Raw genomic sequence first — 16,973 nt, forward strand, 5'->3', positions numbered from 1 at the left:
AGACAAAATGTAAAACGTTTCTGTGTTCTATTTGGATTAAAATAGTAATTGCCATTTAGGCTACTAAAATAAGCAAAATTAGGCCTGATGTAGCCTGTATTAATGATTTTACGATTTATGAGAGTTGCAATTTATTAAACTATGCTTGAGACAGTCACACCAAATTGCGGATTTGTGATTTGTCTCAAAATGGTACCAACACAGTTTTGTAACAAGAGGTCCATGAAACCCAAAGGAATGTTTAACAATTGACTGCCTTTTTAGATGATGACAATATTAATTATATTATGTGTGACACAAGAAAATGCAACGTCATGTCAACACAACCCGTTTACACATGATATTTTCGTACTGACCTTCTTGTTCGGGTGTATAAAGCGGTTTGTCAGTCTGGATAAAGAGAAAACCATTGACTGTAGTGACCGGGATTTTAACATTATCAGTGAAAGCAGAAGAAATCGTCTGAAGGTAGACAGATGTGTCCTCTTTGGGGAAATCTTTCGCTAATATCTGTGAAAAGGAAAATGGAAGAACAGCCAGTCCTTAGTAAAATATTTTAAAAAGAGTTTTATATATAAGTCAACACCATTAAATGTGCAGAATTTACCCGTAAAGTCGCTGAAGCTTGATAGTTATTCGCGGCGTTGAGCTTCAGGGACTGATAGTCATATTCTTTATTGCTTATTGCTAATGTATTCTTCAGGTGAAGATGTACTATAGTTTCCTGATCAAAACCAAACAACTGCACGACAACAGTTTCTGAGGCATCGAGCCGCAGGAGTTTAGGTGCAGTGATTATGTATCTAGAATACAAGATATTGAGATTATGCGACAAATAAAAATGTTTCTTAAAATGTCCTTATAATTCACATATAACCTACTTTTACATTTGATAAACATTGTTTTCATCACTCAAAGAATAATGTAAATGATGTAAATTGTTACTTACACATTTTCCTGAACGGTAAAGCAGACAAACAGATTAAATATGCAGAACAATAATAATCGTGCCATTATAGACTGTTTTCTTCATGGGAATAAAAAAACAGGTCAGGAATTCGGTCAGTTTCAGTAAACCGAATCAATAGGCATGTCTGCAGTGCTTGTTTTAAGTTACTTATTAGCTCAACTGTCTTGAAAGAGGTCCAAAAATCTAATTTCTTGAAGTTTAGATTTAGCATGCTGTAGATATTATCCAAAAATATTGAGGAAATATTATTTTTAATTCAGTTTTGGTTCAGAATGACAATTTAACGTTTGATTGCGCAGTGCTCTTGTCATCATTGTACAATTATTCAGTCATTATGCAAGTTAAAATGAAAGTAAGCAAGTATAGATTTATTTACAACTAAAAATGAGCTGTTTGCTATCCTTGGGTTGTTTTATTGTGCAATTCTGGAAACTTTTGGACATTGGTTTGACTTTTGTCTTTGTATACTCTGCGTTTAAACAGTCAGAATCCAATTAATATCACGTTGAATATACTTGCTGTGAGTTCTTAAAGACAAACACTGAAATGAGACACATTAATGTTTTGTGTAATTATATAAAATGTTTAGGGGCAGCAAGGTGGCGCAGTGAGTAGCACAATCGTTTCACAGCAAGAAGGTCGCTGGTTAGTGTTAGTTGGCATATGTGGTGCTTGCATGTTCTCCCTGTGATCGCGTGGGTTTCTTCCGGATGTTTCGGTTTGGCACAGTCCAAAGACATGCGGCATTGGCAGGGGCGGACTGGGCCATCATTTTCACCATGGAAAAGTTAATCACGGTGTCAGGCCAGATGACCGTCAGGCCACCGGGAAATGTCCCGGTGCTCCTTATGTCCAGTCCGCCCCTGGGTATTGGTGAATTGGGTAAGCTAAATTGGCTGTAGTGTATGTGAGTGTGTTTCCCATTGTTGGGTTGCGGCTGGAAGTACATATACTGCGTAAAACATATGCTGGATAAGTTGGCGGTTCATTCCGCTGTGGTGACCCCTGATTAAAAAAGAGACTAAGCCGAAAAGGAAATGAATAAATGAATATAAAAGGTTTAGTCATGATTGTTTTTGTTTAAGTTCGAGCGTAGGCCTATACAAATGATCATAGCAAGATGAATAATTACAAAAGTGACAAAACCATGATATTTGTTAATTATTTATTGAGCATACAAGAGAATACCCAAATAATTTTATATAAGCAAACATAGTATACATAATATAATAGAACCAAGTTTTGTAATAATACTTTAAGCTTTACATACATACACAGATAAAGTGACTATTCCATGTTTTTGGACGTAAAAGTTCAAATCCTATGTACATTCCTTTACATACTTCATATCGTTCATTCGACAATAAACATGCTCTGATTGGCCTGCAGTGACGTAAATCGGTCACTAAGTGGTGCTTGATCCCAGTGGATCCATTCACTTCGTAGAGTGGCTAAAGCAAATAATGTGGTGTGGCTTAGAGGGAATGGGACAAAACAATTCTACTGCATGCAAATGTGAATAAAAGATGCACTGACTACTGATCATCTTAAGTGACAGTGTTTGATCACATTGTTATGAGGCAGATATCTGCCACATAGAGCCGACAGTGCATGTAGTTCTGGCATAATTTCAACACGATACAGCCCTTCCATGACCATCGTCTTTACTTCAGTGCTGAGTTCTGCAGGCGTTGTTTGTCATGTCTGTTCACATTTTCACCTTTGGGAACTGCAAAGTATCCACTTAAGTGAGAGTTTTCAGGGCCGGCTTGGCACTGACACACTTGTGCTTTTGACGAACAGTCAAACTGTGGGACTGCTGACATCTCGAGTGTATCGTGCTTTCTCATAGCACCATGGTGGGTATGTGATGCACCAGGGAGGCTGGGTGTGGAACCTGTGCCAGCTGAGGAGGTGGAGGCGAGTGGGCCTGAAGCCCCACAACAGCCCCTGTGTTGGCCGGCCGGTGCCTGGCGCTCTTCTGGTGCGCCCGCAGCCCTGCCAACTGTGAATAAGCGCTTTGGCAGACATGGCATTTATAGGGGCGCTCGCCTGTGTGGAGACGCACATGGTTACGGAGGGTGGAGGACTGGCTGAAGCGGCGGTTGCAGAAGCGGCAGACAAATGGCTTGTCCAGGGTGTGTATGCGCATGTGGGAGCGCAGGTTGCTGCGGGAGTTGAAGCCACGGTGGCAGATGACGCAGCGCATGCGGCTGGCAGTGGACAGGGCGGCAGCGGTGACAGTGTCGCACAGGTGGAACTCATCTGTGGGGAGTGGAGAAAACACAGTCAGCAAACTGAAGCTAATAGGTCAGGTGCTTCAAACATATGCTAATGGAGTTTTATAAAGATCTGAAAAGTCCCACCCAAAGCCCTGCAGCTACTGAATAACTCACCAGTTTTAGTTTTCTTCTGCTGTTCTTCCTCTGTGCCAGGTACTCCTGGGATGCCCAGGAAGGTGTTATGGGAATTCCCATACCACACAAGCAGTTCTTGATCTGGAGGTATTGTCTGGTAATGAAAGAAAATGTAAATGTTAAATTAATTATTAACATACATGTTTTCACTTGCTGCTCTAAAGTTTAAAGGGATAGTTCACCCAAAAATGAAAATTTACTCATTTTCATCCCAAGTGGTTTCGTGCCTTTATGATGTCTCTTTTATGTTAAACACAAAATAAGTTGTTTTGAAAAATGTTAGAAACCTGTAACCATTGATTTCTATAGTGGGAACAACATATACTGTGGAAGTCAATGGTTACAGGTTTTCAGCATTTAAAAAAAATCTTCTTTTGTGTACAACAGGTTTGTGGCAAGTAAAGAGTGAGTAAATGATGACAGAATTTTCAGATTTTGGTGAATTTTCTCTATAAACTAAAATCTAATATATGCATGCATATTTTTTTTTTATTGCATTTATACTTATATATTGATATTTTGTAATTTTATTGCGACTTTGAACTAAAATCCATAGATGAAATTTTAAGAACGTTTAAAATCGAATATATATATATATATATATATATATATATATATATATATATATATATATATATATATATATATATATATATATATATATAATTTTTGGTCGACATATAAAAATGAAAAATATATGCAATTTTAGGAAAAAAAAGTAACAAAAAAGTATATAAAACGAACCTCTACTGCTTTGTAAAATATGCTGCTTCCGATCTGCACGACCTCCAAGTTCTGTTCTTGCTCATTGCGCGCGCATTTGATGTAAGTCATCCAGCTGCGATGATCCTCTTGACTGGCATCGATGAAATAGCGCACTGTGCCATCTTCATTGAAAACCTAAGGAGAACAACAAAAAAAAGTCTGTCATAAACATCTTGGCAAAATATCTCATGTGGATTAAAATAAAATCAAGCCCATGCATGCGACACCTGTTGAACGTAGCTTACCTCCCACATGAGATTGTTGTTCTTGAAGAGATCCACATGCTCGGGTGAAATGACCCTGCCTGTGAATGGACCCATTTCGGTGCCAGCTTTTATCCAAGTCTTGGAGAAGATGCCAAGTCCTTCTCCGGGAATCGAGCTCTGTGCAATGATGACTTCACTTGGCAGAACTAAGCTGGAAAGTTTCTGGACCTCTGGAGACAGAAAGCGTCAAATAAAGTATAAAATAATAATAAGAATGAAATAAATCAGCAAATAATAATAAATAAGTTGAGATTACTAATAAAACTTTGAGGCAACTTTTTAAAAAGCACATACAACGCAAAATACATATTACATCGAAATTAAACTATATACATTTTGTTTTTATTACACGAATGAAGCCTTTTATTTCGTAGAACGATCATATTATTGTAGAGGAATGCGTAAAGTGTCCATCAGACTTCAAATGCGGCTCCCAGGCGAGATTCAAATAAATGTCAAACGCGCCTTTACGTCTGAGAATTCAACAATTTTCTACGCTTTAAATGTGACGAGGCCATATATTCATAGGCAAGAAACAGCTTATTCCGTATTCATTATCCTTTCAGCAACTTTGTAGCACTAAATGTGCGCTGAAAGAAACGAAAACCTTCTTTAAACGGCCCTGGAATTTGTGACAAAACGCAGAAAAGGAGATTAGCTGCTTGACATGGTGTGAATAGCGCTAGAATCAGCTTTCACGGCATATTAACAGCGGGACGAAAAACTTTAAATGCGCCTGAGAGGAGAGAAAAGTGTCAAAGCGGGGGTGTGGAGACTGTCCCGAGCTGATGAATGACGGGCTTTTCTCTGTCTAACGTCCCGGCTTCACTGGCAACTTTCTCAGGTCAAGCACAACGTTATTCTCATGATTTTAATAGCCTTATTTAAATAAGTTTCGCTTTGCCAGTGAGCCATTTGCTACACTCAAATCCCTATTTTATTATGCAGCCTAATTTATTTAAGATAAAAATAATTTAGGATATATTCCTCTTCCAACTGTGTGGAAGATTGAGGGGCTTTTAAGGTGTTGACCTCTGTATGAAGGAATTTCTGAAATAAATCGTTTTGTTGAACTCCGTCCCGCACGCAACTAATTGTCTTGCAGATTTAGCAAGAGGTGTTCTTTATTAAGTTATATTTATATTAAAGAAGTATATCAGTGTACTAGTTTTGTCGAAATGCGTCTCAGAACTTGAACAATTTAAGATTGGTACTTTTCAGGTGAACACTTTTTTGGCTATTAGAAAGGTTTTAAATGACTATGATACAGAAAACCAACATAATGCGAGATAGAAAATGCATGTAGGCTGCTTGCACTGGTTATTTGACAACTGACATCTTTTAAATCGTCAATAACCACTAAATTAAGAGTCTTTATCATTAGTTTCATTCTTATATTAACTTATTTAAAACACTTTTAATTGTATTGGAATCACAATTCACTCTTAAAATGGCCTTTGTTGGTATACTACCATCCACAAAAAGTTTTTTATTAGTAAAATGTATCTACTTTTGATTAATAAAATGTTACTTAAACAAAGAATACTGGTTTATTTAAAGAACTAATCATTAAAAAGTTAGACGGGAAACCATTGCCTCATCTTTTAGTGTTTTAAAATGAAAGCTCCAATATTAAACGTGTGAAACTGCTTTACACATCCTAGAAAACATGCTTTTTTATGCCAAGCAAATCTTGCGGACTCACCTCCAGAGAATGACTGCGCCAGGACCTCTGCGGTGAAGGCAGTTTTGGGGCTGACAGTGGCGGTCTTCTCCTCGAACAGGTGTTCCCCCAGCACGTTCCTCCAGCGGCCGTACAGGAAACTGTGCAGGATGTCTGAAGTGATGATGTCGGACAGAGCCAGAGACTGCTGCTTAAATCCAGCCTTCAGAACCAGAGCATCTGCAGGCAACACTGAACCCATGATGAGCCCCGAAAATATCCCCCTTGCTGTTCAGAGCGAATATATATGTTGTTAAAGTCGACCGTAATCGATAAATCAGTCTGAGGCCAATGCAATGTCAATGTGCTCTCTTCTTGCTATGTGTCGAGAGAATGTTTCGTCTTCCCAAGGTCCCGGTGGGCTTTATATGCGTCAGGTCTGACCCACGGTAATTAGTTATTAATGACCCTCCCCTTGTGTTCTTTAGACTTGTTCAACCAGAGGAAAAAACGCCACACTCTTTATTGAGTGGCTACTCCTGAGGGGGTGGGGGAAGAAGGGGGAGCGATGTGTGTGTGTGTGTGTTGATGCTCAGGATCCAACAAACCGCGTTTTGGCTAAAATAACAAGCCCCATCTCAGCACTGTGAGCTCCGCTCCAGCTGTTTGCTCCAGAGATGAACATGATCATTTCTGGAAGGAAAACCTAAACGCAAACGCGATTCTCAACATGAAAACTAATAAACGACATTGGGTATAAGATTTTAGGTGTTTTATTTCGTTTGTCTCATAGCGGGACTGTTATTACTAGGGTGTGTCAGTGTGTTTTTATGTGATTTCATGTGTAAAACTTACACATTAATATTACAGTAACCACAAAATATATTATTATTACTATTTTTTTCTCTCTCGGTGTATTTTATTCCCATGGAACCGTGCAAAAAATTGACAAACCATTAATATTATATTGATATTTACTATATTTATGAATTATTTGTTGATTTAAAATAGTAAAATAATTTAGGTACATGAAATTATTGTGTAATAAAGGCACATTTAGCTAAACCGACGCAAACACTAAAATTGCGTTTCTGTTCTCCTCTATTAATATTGAAATTACAGAACTCGGCAATCATCGATATTAAATTCGCATAAACAAACTGAATAGGTTTTAATGATGTGATTTGGACTACGAAAATATGCAAAGCCGTCTGGGTCAAGTATATCTTTTATTCAATCTTTTTCAGGCCGAAGTAATTTAATATTCATGGATGTTAATTTAAAGTCTTTTAGTATTGTGTGAGGTGTATATGGGCTTTTTTTCTGAATAGCCCCATGCCTTTCCCCCTCTTTCTCCAGGGTTGATGGACTGAGACAAAATGGGCAGTTTCCCCCCTTTCCAACAGGGAGGACATCTTTATTCCTTCCCCGGCTTGCGGGTTTCCTATTCAGCTCTCTTCAAAATAATGCCGGCTGAATGAAAAGTGCTGCAAATCAATCTTTCATGGTGTTTTTGAGGGCAATTTGACATCCATGCACTCTTCTTTTCTTTGAGATAAGTACAAGGGGATGGCCCGAAAAAAAATCTGGACAAGGATGGGGTCTGGCGAGTGGGGAACTTCCAAAGGGAGATGCGAGGAGAGCGCTGAGGAGAATATAGGTGAGTGATAGGGCAAGAAAAAAGATTAGGACTCAACAGCTGCTTTTGGGGGGTTATCCCCCCCTTCTCCTTGTGGCTTTTCTTTTTCTTCAGGGGTTTCACCCTCCCTGCTGAATTGGATTTGCACAAGTACAGATTGATTTGTTTTTATTGCGCTATTATCGGTTTCATAAATAAGGGCAAACTTAGTCTGCATGGGGTGAGACATTCAGTCAGGTTTTTCTTACAATATAACGATGGCTTACTATTGGATGATAAAGAAACATAGTTTACAAAAGTAAAAATAAGTATTTTAATTAATTAAAATTAATTTAAAAGAAAGAGAGAGAGAGACAAATGCGATGTAAGTTAATGATAACACCAAAAATACTCCCACGCATTTATTTATTGTTATTTATTTTTATTAATAACAACATAAATAAATAGCTGATATAAAGTTCAATGACATTGACAGACGATTTGAACTTAAATTGATTATTGATGTATCAACTTGCATATCGATCGGCACAATTCACCACTTAAAAACAACATCTATTCTAATGCGAGTATTCGTTAGCAGGATAATGGCTAATATACAAAAATGCACAATGAGATTGTAAGCATAACGATAATTGCAAATCTCATTTTCGTGAATTGCATGCAAAGGATGGCGTGGAAATAATTGTGCGTTCAACAACCGTGATAAAGAAACTTGCTGCTGCGCGTAATGCCTTTCGCATTCATGGCCTTCGTCTGTCCCGCGCGTCTCGGTTGCACAAAGCTGCAAGCTGTTCCGCGGTGCTTTTATCACAACAGAAAGGAGACAAAAATCCCACAATAATGGAGATTTGCAAATGTTTTTCTATTGATTTGACTCAATGAACACTGGATTTTTGGGGCTTGGAGAAAGAGAGGACTTGGGCTGGAAAGCTGAATTGGGAGCGTGGAGGAGAGAAATGGTTTTTTTATATGGCTGGATAAAATTTAATTAGCGTAGTACAGCCCTTGAAGGACAATAGAGGACTCAATATGTACCCAATCTGAATCTCATTGGGGATCCAGACCGCAGAAAGTCAAAAGAATCGGAGAGAGAAAAGCAAGCTCTGAGAAAGGGAAGGAGCGCGGCAGACGGCAGGTGACTGGCACGCGTAAAAACAAGAGATACACTTTTGGCACACGGCTGATTATTTGAAAGAGAGAGAAGACAAAACAAAAATAGAGGTTTCTCCAGGTTTGGCCCACTTAGACCAGCTGAGACTATAGGGAGTGAATAGAGCGCAGAGACCAGAGGGGGACTGGAGAGCAAACAGAAAAGCGCGTAAAAGCCGAGTCGCATCCCACAAGTGCTTATGGGAATGTGCCCAAATGGTGCGAGAACACTGAGACAGCAATATATCACGCGAGTATTATGTATATTCATCTGCTGTGATCGTACAGTGCGAATCAAAAGCTCGCGTTGAGAAATGGATATTGCAGGAGCACGTGCGCAATTTCCATGGAGAGATTTAAGCAGCTGGCTCGCTGCCGCTAATGTGGATTGACACTTGGACGAAGAGTGAAATGTTTGTGTGTGTTTTTTTTTATCATAGATGTTATTAAATGGATGTTTTGAGTCCAAATCTCCCTGGTTTATTAATTATGCCGCTGGCCTTTTTGTAACCGAAATACCTTCGTACTTCATCTTTTTCTTAAAAAACTATTCATTTAGAAAGAAAAACCTGTAGCACGGATCCACAAAAACGTGTCTACTGCACACATTTCTGTATAACAGCTGAAAAAGTGCTTTTAGTGTCTCTTCAAAATGCATTTAGGAAGGACTGCGCAGTCAATGTTATTTTTATACTTATATTTTGAGTTGAAATTATGTTATATTATATAATTATGATATAGACAAGTGTAAACATCGCTTCAAGACTTACAGCCATTCAAAAGTTTGGAGTTTAATTAACTATATACAGCCGGACACCCTACATCTAAACATGTAACATCAAAGTTTACCATAAAAATGTAAATGAATTAAATTAATTTAGTCGAGATATCTCACGGTGGCTCAGTGGTTAGCACTGTCACCTAACAGCAAGAAGGTTGCTTGTTCGAGCCCATGGGCCAGTTGGCATTTCCATGTGAAATTCGCATATTCTCCCCGTGTTCGCGTGGGTTTGCTCCGGTTTCCCTCACAGTCCAAAGAAATGCGGTATGGCCGAATTAGATTAACTCAATTGGCCGTGGTGTGTGTGTGTGAATGAGTGCGTATGGATGTTTCCCTGTACTATGTTGCAGCTGGAAGGGCATCCGCTGTGTAAAACATATGCTGGATAAGTTGGCGGTTCATTCCGCTGAGGCGACCCCTGAAAAATAAAGAGACTAAGCTGAAGGAGAATGAATGAATGAAATATCTTATAATCAGTTATTGGTACGGTAGCCTACATTACATGAAATGCAACATAAAATCCAAGAGATGTTGGTTAACAGAGTTCCACAGGTGACAGATGGTAGAAATGTAACTTTTTATTAATAATAGTTATAATATTAATAATAATAATATCATCCGGGTGCTCCGATTTCCCCCACAGTCCAAAGACATGCGTTATAGGCGAATTTGGGTAGGCTAAATTAGTGTGAGTGATAATGTGTGTGAATGAGAGTGTATGGGTGTGTCCCAGGAAGGGCATCTGCTGCGTAAAACATATGCTAGATAAGTTGTCGGTTCATTCCAGTGTGGTGACCCCTGATTAATAAAGGGACTAAGCCAATAAGAAAATGAATGAATGAATGATAAAAATAATTAGAATATTATTATAACAATTATTAGGCAAGGCAAGGCAAGTTTATTTATATAGCACATTTCATACACAGTGGCAATTCAAAGTGCTTTACATAAACAGGAATAAAAGAAACAAGTATAAGAGAAATAAAAAACAAATAATAGAAATGGTAAAAATAGAAATAAAATAAAATAAAAGCAGATAAAATGTGTTATAAAAGAATTAAAAAGAAGAGAAAAACATAGTAGTTCGATCTGTCTAATTAGAATTAATAAGGCTGATTTATTGACATGCACTTGCAAGCACAGTTTATGAATAGAATAGACATTTATGATCCCTTTTATATTCTTTAAAAAAACATTTCTGAAAGATCCAGGTGAAATAAATTCCTTCATTTATTTCACACACTCCATGTGAGTACGTAAGGCTTTTATTAACGGTGCTTCACTAATTAACGCTGAAAGCCTATATGCATTCCACGGTGGTATTTTTATTCATGAAACCGTACACCTGTATAGCTCTATTGATCAGCCAATCAGCATGCTCTGAATGCTCCCAGACAGTGATTTACTGTTAATGATGGCAGTTTCTTTCAGCTTTAGCAACTGTATTATTTTGCGGACCGATCTCTATGAGTTCAATACAGATTGATTATTCTATAAAGTGTCTGTGAACTGCAGAATGAAGTGTTGTGCGGGGTCATTTCGCCCTGGTATTATCTCTTCTCTAAAGTAGATCACGAAATATAAACAATCGATGGAGCGAGGATTCTTCCGAGCAGATTTTAAATGCTTATCGGTAATGGGAATAAAGCAATGGAATGATCTGAAAAGAGGCAGAATTTGAAAACAGCTGCTGACGGAGCCGGTGGGAGATAGAGACAGGTCTCCCGGTGGGTGGAGACCATAATATGCACCAACAGCGGATTTGGAAAATCACTGTGACATATAGTGTTCGCAGTGAGAAAGAACAGCCCTTTTTTGTTACAAACTTGTTCAAGAAAGGAATAGAAACTTATTTATTTATGATTCATTTGGTTTTCATATGAATTATTGATTATACCTGTAGCTATATTAAAGGTCTAAATAATAATACAAAAGTTGTCACAGGCTAAATTAACACAATAGAGTATTTTTAGATTAGATCAGATTTTAACTTTATTGTCATTACACATTTACAAGTGCAAGGCAATGCAATGCAGTCTAACCAGGAGTGTGACAGCAGCTAGGATATAGCTTATGAAGTGCAATTATAGAAAAACTATGGGTAATATTTACAGATGGATGTACTATGAACATTATATACAGGTTGTATTATCTATGATCAGATATTTACAATAGATGAATATAGGATGCTATTAATAATCAGAAGTATGCAGATAGATATGAACATAATTTATATGTGCAGTGGATATGTACAATTCAAGATGAATTGTTGGGGCTGGGGTTGTTTACTGGAATTAACACTTTAAAGTATCAATTCCCACTACTAACTACTGGATTATTACAGGCTTATTATTAAGATAATGGCTGTTTATTAGTACTTATACAGTATGATCTTATTCTACATCCATAATCCTACTCTTAACATCTACCGTACTATAAAGCAGCAATTTAGTACTTCATAAAGCTAGACGACTTAGTTAATGGTTTGTTAATAGCAAGAATTGTACCTTGAATTGAAGTGTGACAAAATGATCAATGCAGTTCTAATTGACTTATTGATGTAACAGAGCAAAATCCTACTTATGGATATTTTTACTTTCTATTTTTAATATTTCTTATTTATTTTTACTTTCCAAAACTTTGGAAAGACTGGAAAGTAGAAGTTTGATTAGTCCATTTTTAACAACAGTTGACACATTAAAAACGCTAAAATGTAAACATTGCTGATAATTTACTCCAAAATGTTGGTGACATATATTTATGTCCTATTTTTATATCCTCATAAGAACATTAAAGAAGATTTTTTAGAAATCAGTGGTTACAGAAATGATGTTCATATTTTGTGTATTATATTTGCATTTGACTCTGAAGATGTGACAGGTAAATCATTTCAGATAAACATCATTTTATTTTAAGGTAAAATTCTCACTATTAACAAACCATTAACTATGACTTTTAGCTGCAGTAAACTCATAAGTTGCTGCTTATTAAGTTATTAAGGTAGAAGTTTTGTTTAGGTATTAGGCAGAATTTTGGATTCAGAAGATCATGCAGAATATGTGCTTTAAAAGTACTAATAAATCCACTTTTTACAGTAACTTACTGGCAAACATGGCGCAAACATTTGGTAAAACGTTTATGTATTGTAAATTGAATTACAATAATCCAATTTTTACAGTAACTTACTGGCAACCGTGATGCAAACATATGGTAAAATGTTTATGTACTGTTAAATAAATTACAGTAATACAGCTTTTACAGTAACTTACTGGCAAACGTGGCGCAAACATATGGTAAAAAGTTTATATACTGTAAAATGAATTACGGTAATCTAATTTTTACTGTAAATTACTGGCAAACATGGTGCAAACATATGGTAAAATGTTTATGTACTGTAAAATTAATTACAGTAATCCACTTTTTACAGTAACATACTGGCAAACATGGCACAAACATATGGTAAAACGTTTATGTATTGTAAATTGAATTACAGTAATCCAATTTTTACAGTAACTTATTGGCAACCGTGATGCAAACATATGGTAAAATTTTTATTTACTGTTAAATAAATTACTGTAATACAGTAACTTACTGGCAAACGTGGCGCAAACATATGGTAAAAAGTTTATACACTGTAAAATGAATTACGGTAATCCAATTTTTACAGTAAATTACTGGCAAACATGGTGCAAACATATGGTAAAATGTTTATGTCCTGTAAAATGAATTACAGTAATTTACCTTTTCAGTAACTTTCTGACAAATGTGCTGCAACCATATGGTAAAATGTTTATGTACTGTTAAATAAATTACTGTAATACAGTTTTTACAGTAACTTACTGGCAAACGTGGCACAAACATATGGTAAAAAGTTTATACACTGTAAAATGAATTACGGTAATCCAATTTTTACAGTAAATTACTGGCAAACATGGCACAAACATATGGTAAAATGTTTATGTACTGTAAAATGAATTACAGTAATTTACCTTTTCAGTAACTTTCTGACAAATTTGCTGCAACCATATGGTAAAATGTTTATGTACTGTAAAATGAATTACAGTAATCCAGTTTCTACAGTAACTTACTGGCAACTGTGGTGCAAATACTGTACTGTAAAGAATACATTGCCAACCGTGTACTTAAAGTGTTACCAATTTACCATTCTACTGAACAAAAAAAAACCCTATATCTTGTGCAGAAATGTAATAACATAACATAACATAACATAACATAACATAACATAACATAACATAACATAACATAACATAACATAACATAACATAACATAACATAACATTAACTAAGATTAATAAACGCTGCATAAGTACTGTTCATTTTCAGTTTAATGTTCATTAATTCTAACACATGAAAACGAAGCGGCATATTATAGTCTTACAAACGTGGAACAATAAAACGCCACAATTTTCTTTTTTTGGCTGACGATTCACCCCTTTAAGAAGCATCCATATAAATGACAGCATTATAGCAGGTGTCTATACCAAACATTAATAACAGACATAAGCCCCTGCGCATTGTCCTCAATTCAAAGACACCCATGCTGCACCACGTTCAACCTGTTACAGTTACAAAACTCAAGGTGAGAGTACAAGGATAAGCAGCAGTAAAGACGAAACACGAAGTTGTGATAGCAATAAACCACTATGACCCGCATCATTCTTGCACATAAGTGACGGCAATTTCCTTTGAGAGATAAGTGCATTAAAAGAAAAGGTAAATGCTTGTAAAAAATAAATATGGCTTTAACTGATGCCTGCATTTACATAATTCACCTATCATTTCGCAAAAAGGGAGAAAAAGGCATACCCCTCTTGAGCATTGTAGTCATTAGAGTGATCTTGACATTTCGCTGGGAAAAATGTCACTGCATCAAATGATCTCAAAACAAAAGACCTCTTAGTCCACACAATAGTCCACTTACAGCTTTTCCTAAAGTTTTTTTCCCCTTTCTCTCTCTCTCCCCCTCCTAGCACACGTCAATTTTGTGGCTAATGCATTTCAGAATTAAGATTGGATAGAGGTCTATTATGGTCAGAAAAAAAAAGCAAAAAAAGTAAAAGCAAAAACCTCTTCTCCCACTAGAGCCTAAATTTTTAATCAGTGGTTATCTATCTAAAGGTCAGAGGAATAAATGCAGGCTCATCAGTATTTACCCTTCCACTTAAGAAGATATTTCCTGAAATAATCCATCCGCTTTTATTACGGCGTGGCACCACTCTCCCTACTTTCACTATTCAATTAAGGGACACCTTCTGGGTCATTACCCAATAATTACTCATTTGCTACTGATGCCAAATGTGCTTTTGGCAATGGGCTGTGTGTGTCTATTACTGCAGAGCGTGTACAGTATACAGCTGCCCCGGCTATTCCCATGCTGACACCCTCATAACACAGCCTTTCTCTCGGCTTCCTGTCTCAAACTTTTCAAATGGCCACTTAGCGCTCGTGCACAGGACATCAATTTTAAGTTGTTGTCATCTGATGTGTAATTACTGGTAAAGACTTGATGGCTGACATCATCTTCAGGCTGACCGCAGATGTGGGAGATGAAGCAGCATCGCACACACGGGGCTATAAGCACTAGTTTTCAGAATATACACGATAGCGCATTTAAAATGAAAGGTTTTGATGCCGAGTTTCACAGAGATGCTATGGAAGTACCCAGCTTGGGTTCACCGAAGAACCAGTTTTTTCAAAAGTAGCTTTTTATATTAGAGCGAAGAACATTTTAGTAATCTAAAAAAGTAGGGTTGTATAGGGTTATACCTTTTATGCAAAAATCACTTTGAAAGGCGTTTAAACACATTTGTATGGCAACAGTGTGTGATTATAGCCAGCCTCTAATGGTAAAATTAATTGAAGTACACACAGGTTCTGCATCTTGTTTATATACACTATGAACAGCAGCTACGCTAATTATTTTCTTTATTCTCCATTTCCACCGGGGGATACTCTTCCCGAATCCCTGAGTCTATGCAGAGTCACTGATTCGATCCAAGACCAACGACGAGATGATCCCAAGGTTTCCATATCCTGGACCAGGCCGTATCCTGAGCAGCTACTGTGGTGGTCATGGAGGAGTGGAGAACATGAGACTGATTCCTGTGACGCTCCAGAGACAGACGAGTCTTCGCTGAGGCCAGCTTCCAGCCTCCGCCACTGAGACTGCAGCTCTGCACAAGACGTTTGGCCAGCGGAGAAATTAAAATGGTCGTGCCCAACTGAGCCTGGTTTCTCTCAAGGTTTTTTTTCTTCACTTTCGCCAATTGGTGAAGTTTTTTCCCTCTCCGCTGTCGCCTCTAGCTTGCATGGTTCGGGATCCATAGAGCTGCGCATCGATGGATTTGCTCTTCAATGTTTGGACTCTCAGTAGTGATTATTAACCACACTGAACTGAGCTAAACTAAACTGAACTTAAACACTACAAACTGAACTACACTGTTCCTATTTACTATGACCTTTTATGTGAAGCTGCTTTGACACAACCTACATTGTATAAGCGCTAAACAAATGAAGGTGAATTGAATTGAATTAAAGTACATTTTTTTATAATCACACTTGATAAAAAAATTCTGCTGAAACACTTTGATTGACATTTCTCCCTTTGTACATGTCACCAGAGGCGTAAAGTCCCACCCCTTTAGGGCCCTATCATACACCCGGCGCAATAGACTGATTTCACGTGGCCGCCATTAGAAAAGCGAAATCGAGGCTGTGGTGGGAAGAAACCCAGAAGTATCGCCTGAGTCACATAGGAATGTTGTGTACTTGGCTGTATATCTTACCAGTGAAGAGAAATTGACACAAATTTATAATTTCGCCGCCTTCCGAGTGACCCGAAGGTCCGCACTGAATGGAAAGTGAAAATAAAAAGGGATCTCAGACCTCATTTTCAGCTAAGTTAAGGGAAATGGCACTAGTTAGCTAATGTTGTCTTTTCCAAACACACACTTTAGATGCTATTTATCAAACTTTTACTATATTCTTTTACTATATTAGACTTGTCACGATACTGAATTTCGTTACTGACATTTATAAAAACTGTCAATTTCCTACTAACATTTAAGCGTTGCTGAACGCAACAGCGATGATTTGCCATAGTGTTCATTGGTGCTCAACAGAAATAACTGTGATTGGCTGTGAATGTCATCAGTTAACTGCTCTTCACTGATATTAACCGAGTGCAAACAGACGAGCGATCCGCTGATGAATCCACTAATCTTTGTGCTTTAAAACGCTTCAGTGTTCGTGTATCTGTGTTTGCACTTCACGGCCAATCCCAGTCATTTCTGTTGAGCACTG

The 16,973-nt window shown here is 37.4% G+C and overlaps 2 protein-coding genes across 2 annotated transcripts in view; both read right to left on the bottom strand.

The window, feature by feature from the left end:
• Positions 1-1,059, bottom strand: part of c5 (complement component 5) — a 41,511-nt gene extending 40,452 nt beyond the window's left edge. Inside the window, exons 1-3 of the mRNA XM_056458684.1 lie at positions 950-1,059; positions 608-803; positions 357-510 (exon numbers count right to left, since the gene is read on the bottom strand). Coding sequence (XP_056314659.1) covers positions 357-510; positions 608-803; positions 950-1,014 — 415 coding nt within the window. The 5' untranslated portion in view covers positions 1,015-1,059. The remainder of the gene's footprint in view (positions 1-356; positions 511-607; positions 804-949) is intronic.
• Positions 1,060-2,123: 1,064 nt separating this feature from the next.
• prdm12b (PR domain containing 12b) lies at positions 2,124-6,469 on the bottom strand. Its single transcript, XM_056457082.1, has 5 exons — positions 6,124-6,469; positions 4,398-4,588; positions 4,132-4,287; positions 3,367-3,481; positions 2,124-3,235 (listed from the first exon to the last, which is right to left on the bottom strand). Exons 1-5 carry the CDS (start codon positions 6,341-6,343, stop codon positions 2,817-2,819), a joined length of 1,101 nt encoding a protein of 366 aa, XP_056313057.1. The 5' UTR covers positions 6,344-6,469; the 3' UTR covers positions 2,124-2,816.
• Between the last annotated feature and the right edge of the window lie 10,504 nt (positions 6,470-16,973).

The sequence above is a fragment of the Danio aesculapii genome, chromosome 5 (assembly GCF_903798145.1).
Source record: "Danio aesculapii chromosome 5, fDanAes4.1, whole genome shotgun sequence".
In the NCBI taxonomy this organism is placed as follows: domain Eukaryota; kingdom Metazoa; phylum Chordata; class Actinopteri; order Cypriniformes; family Danionidae; genus Danio; species Danio aesculapii.

Coding starts and splice junctions, on each gene's coding strand:
- prdm12b (XM_056457082.1), bottom strand. CDS start 6,343: ATGGGTTCAGTGTTGCCTGCAGATGCTCTGGTTCTGAAGGCTGGATTT. Junction 4,288..4,397: donor ACAACAATCTCATGTGGGAG/GTAAGCTACGTT, acceptor TGTTCTCCTTAG/GTTTTCAATGAAGATGGCAC. Junction 3,482..4,131: donor TATTTTACAAAGCAGTAGAG/GTTCGTTTTATA, acceptor TTTCATTACCAG/ACAATACCTCCAGATCAAGA.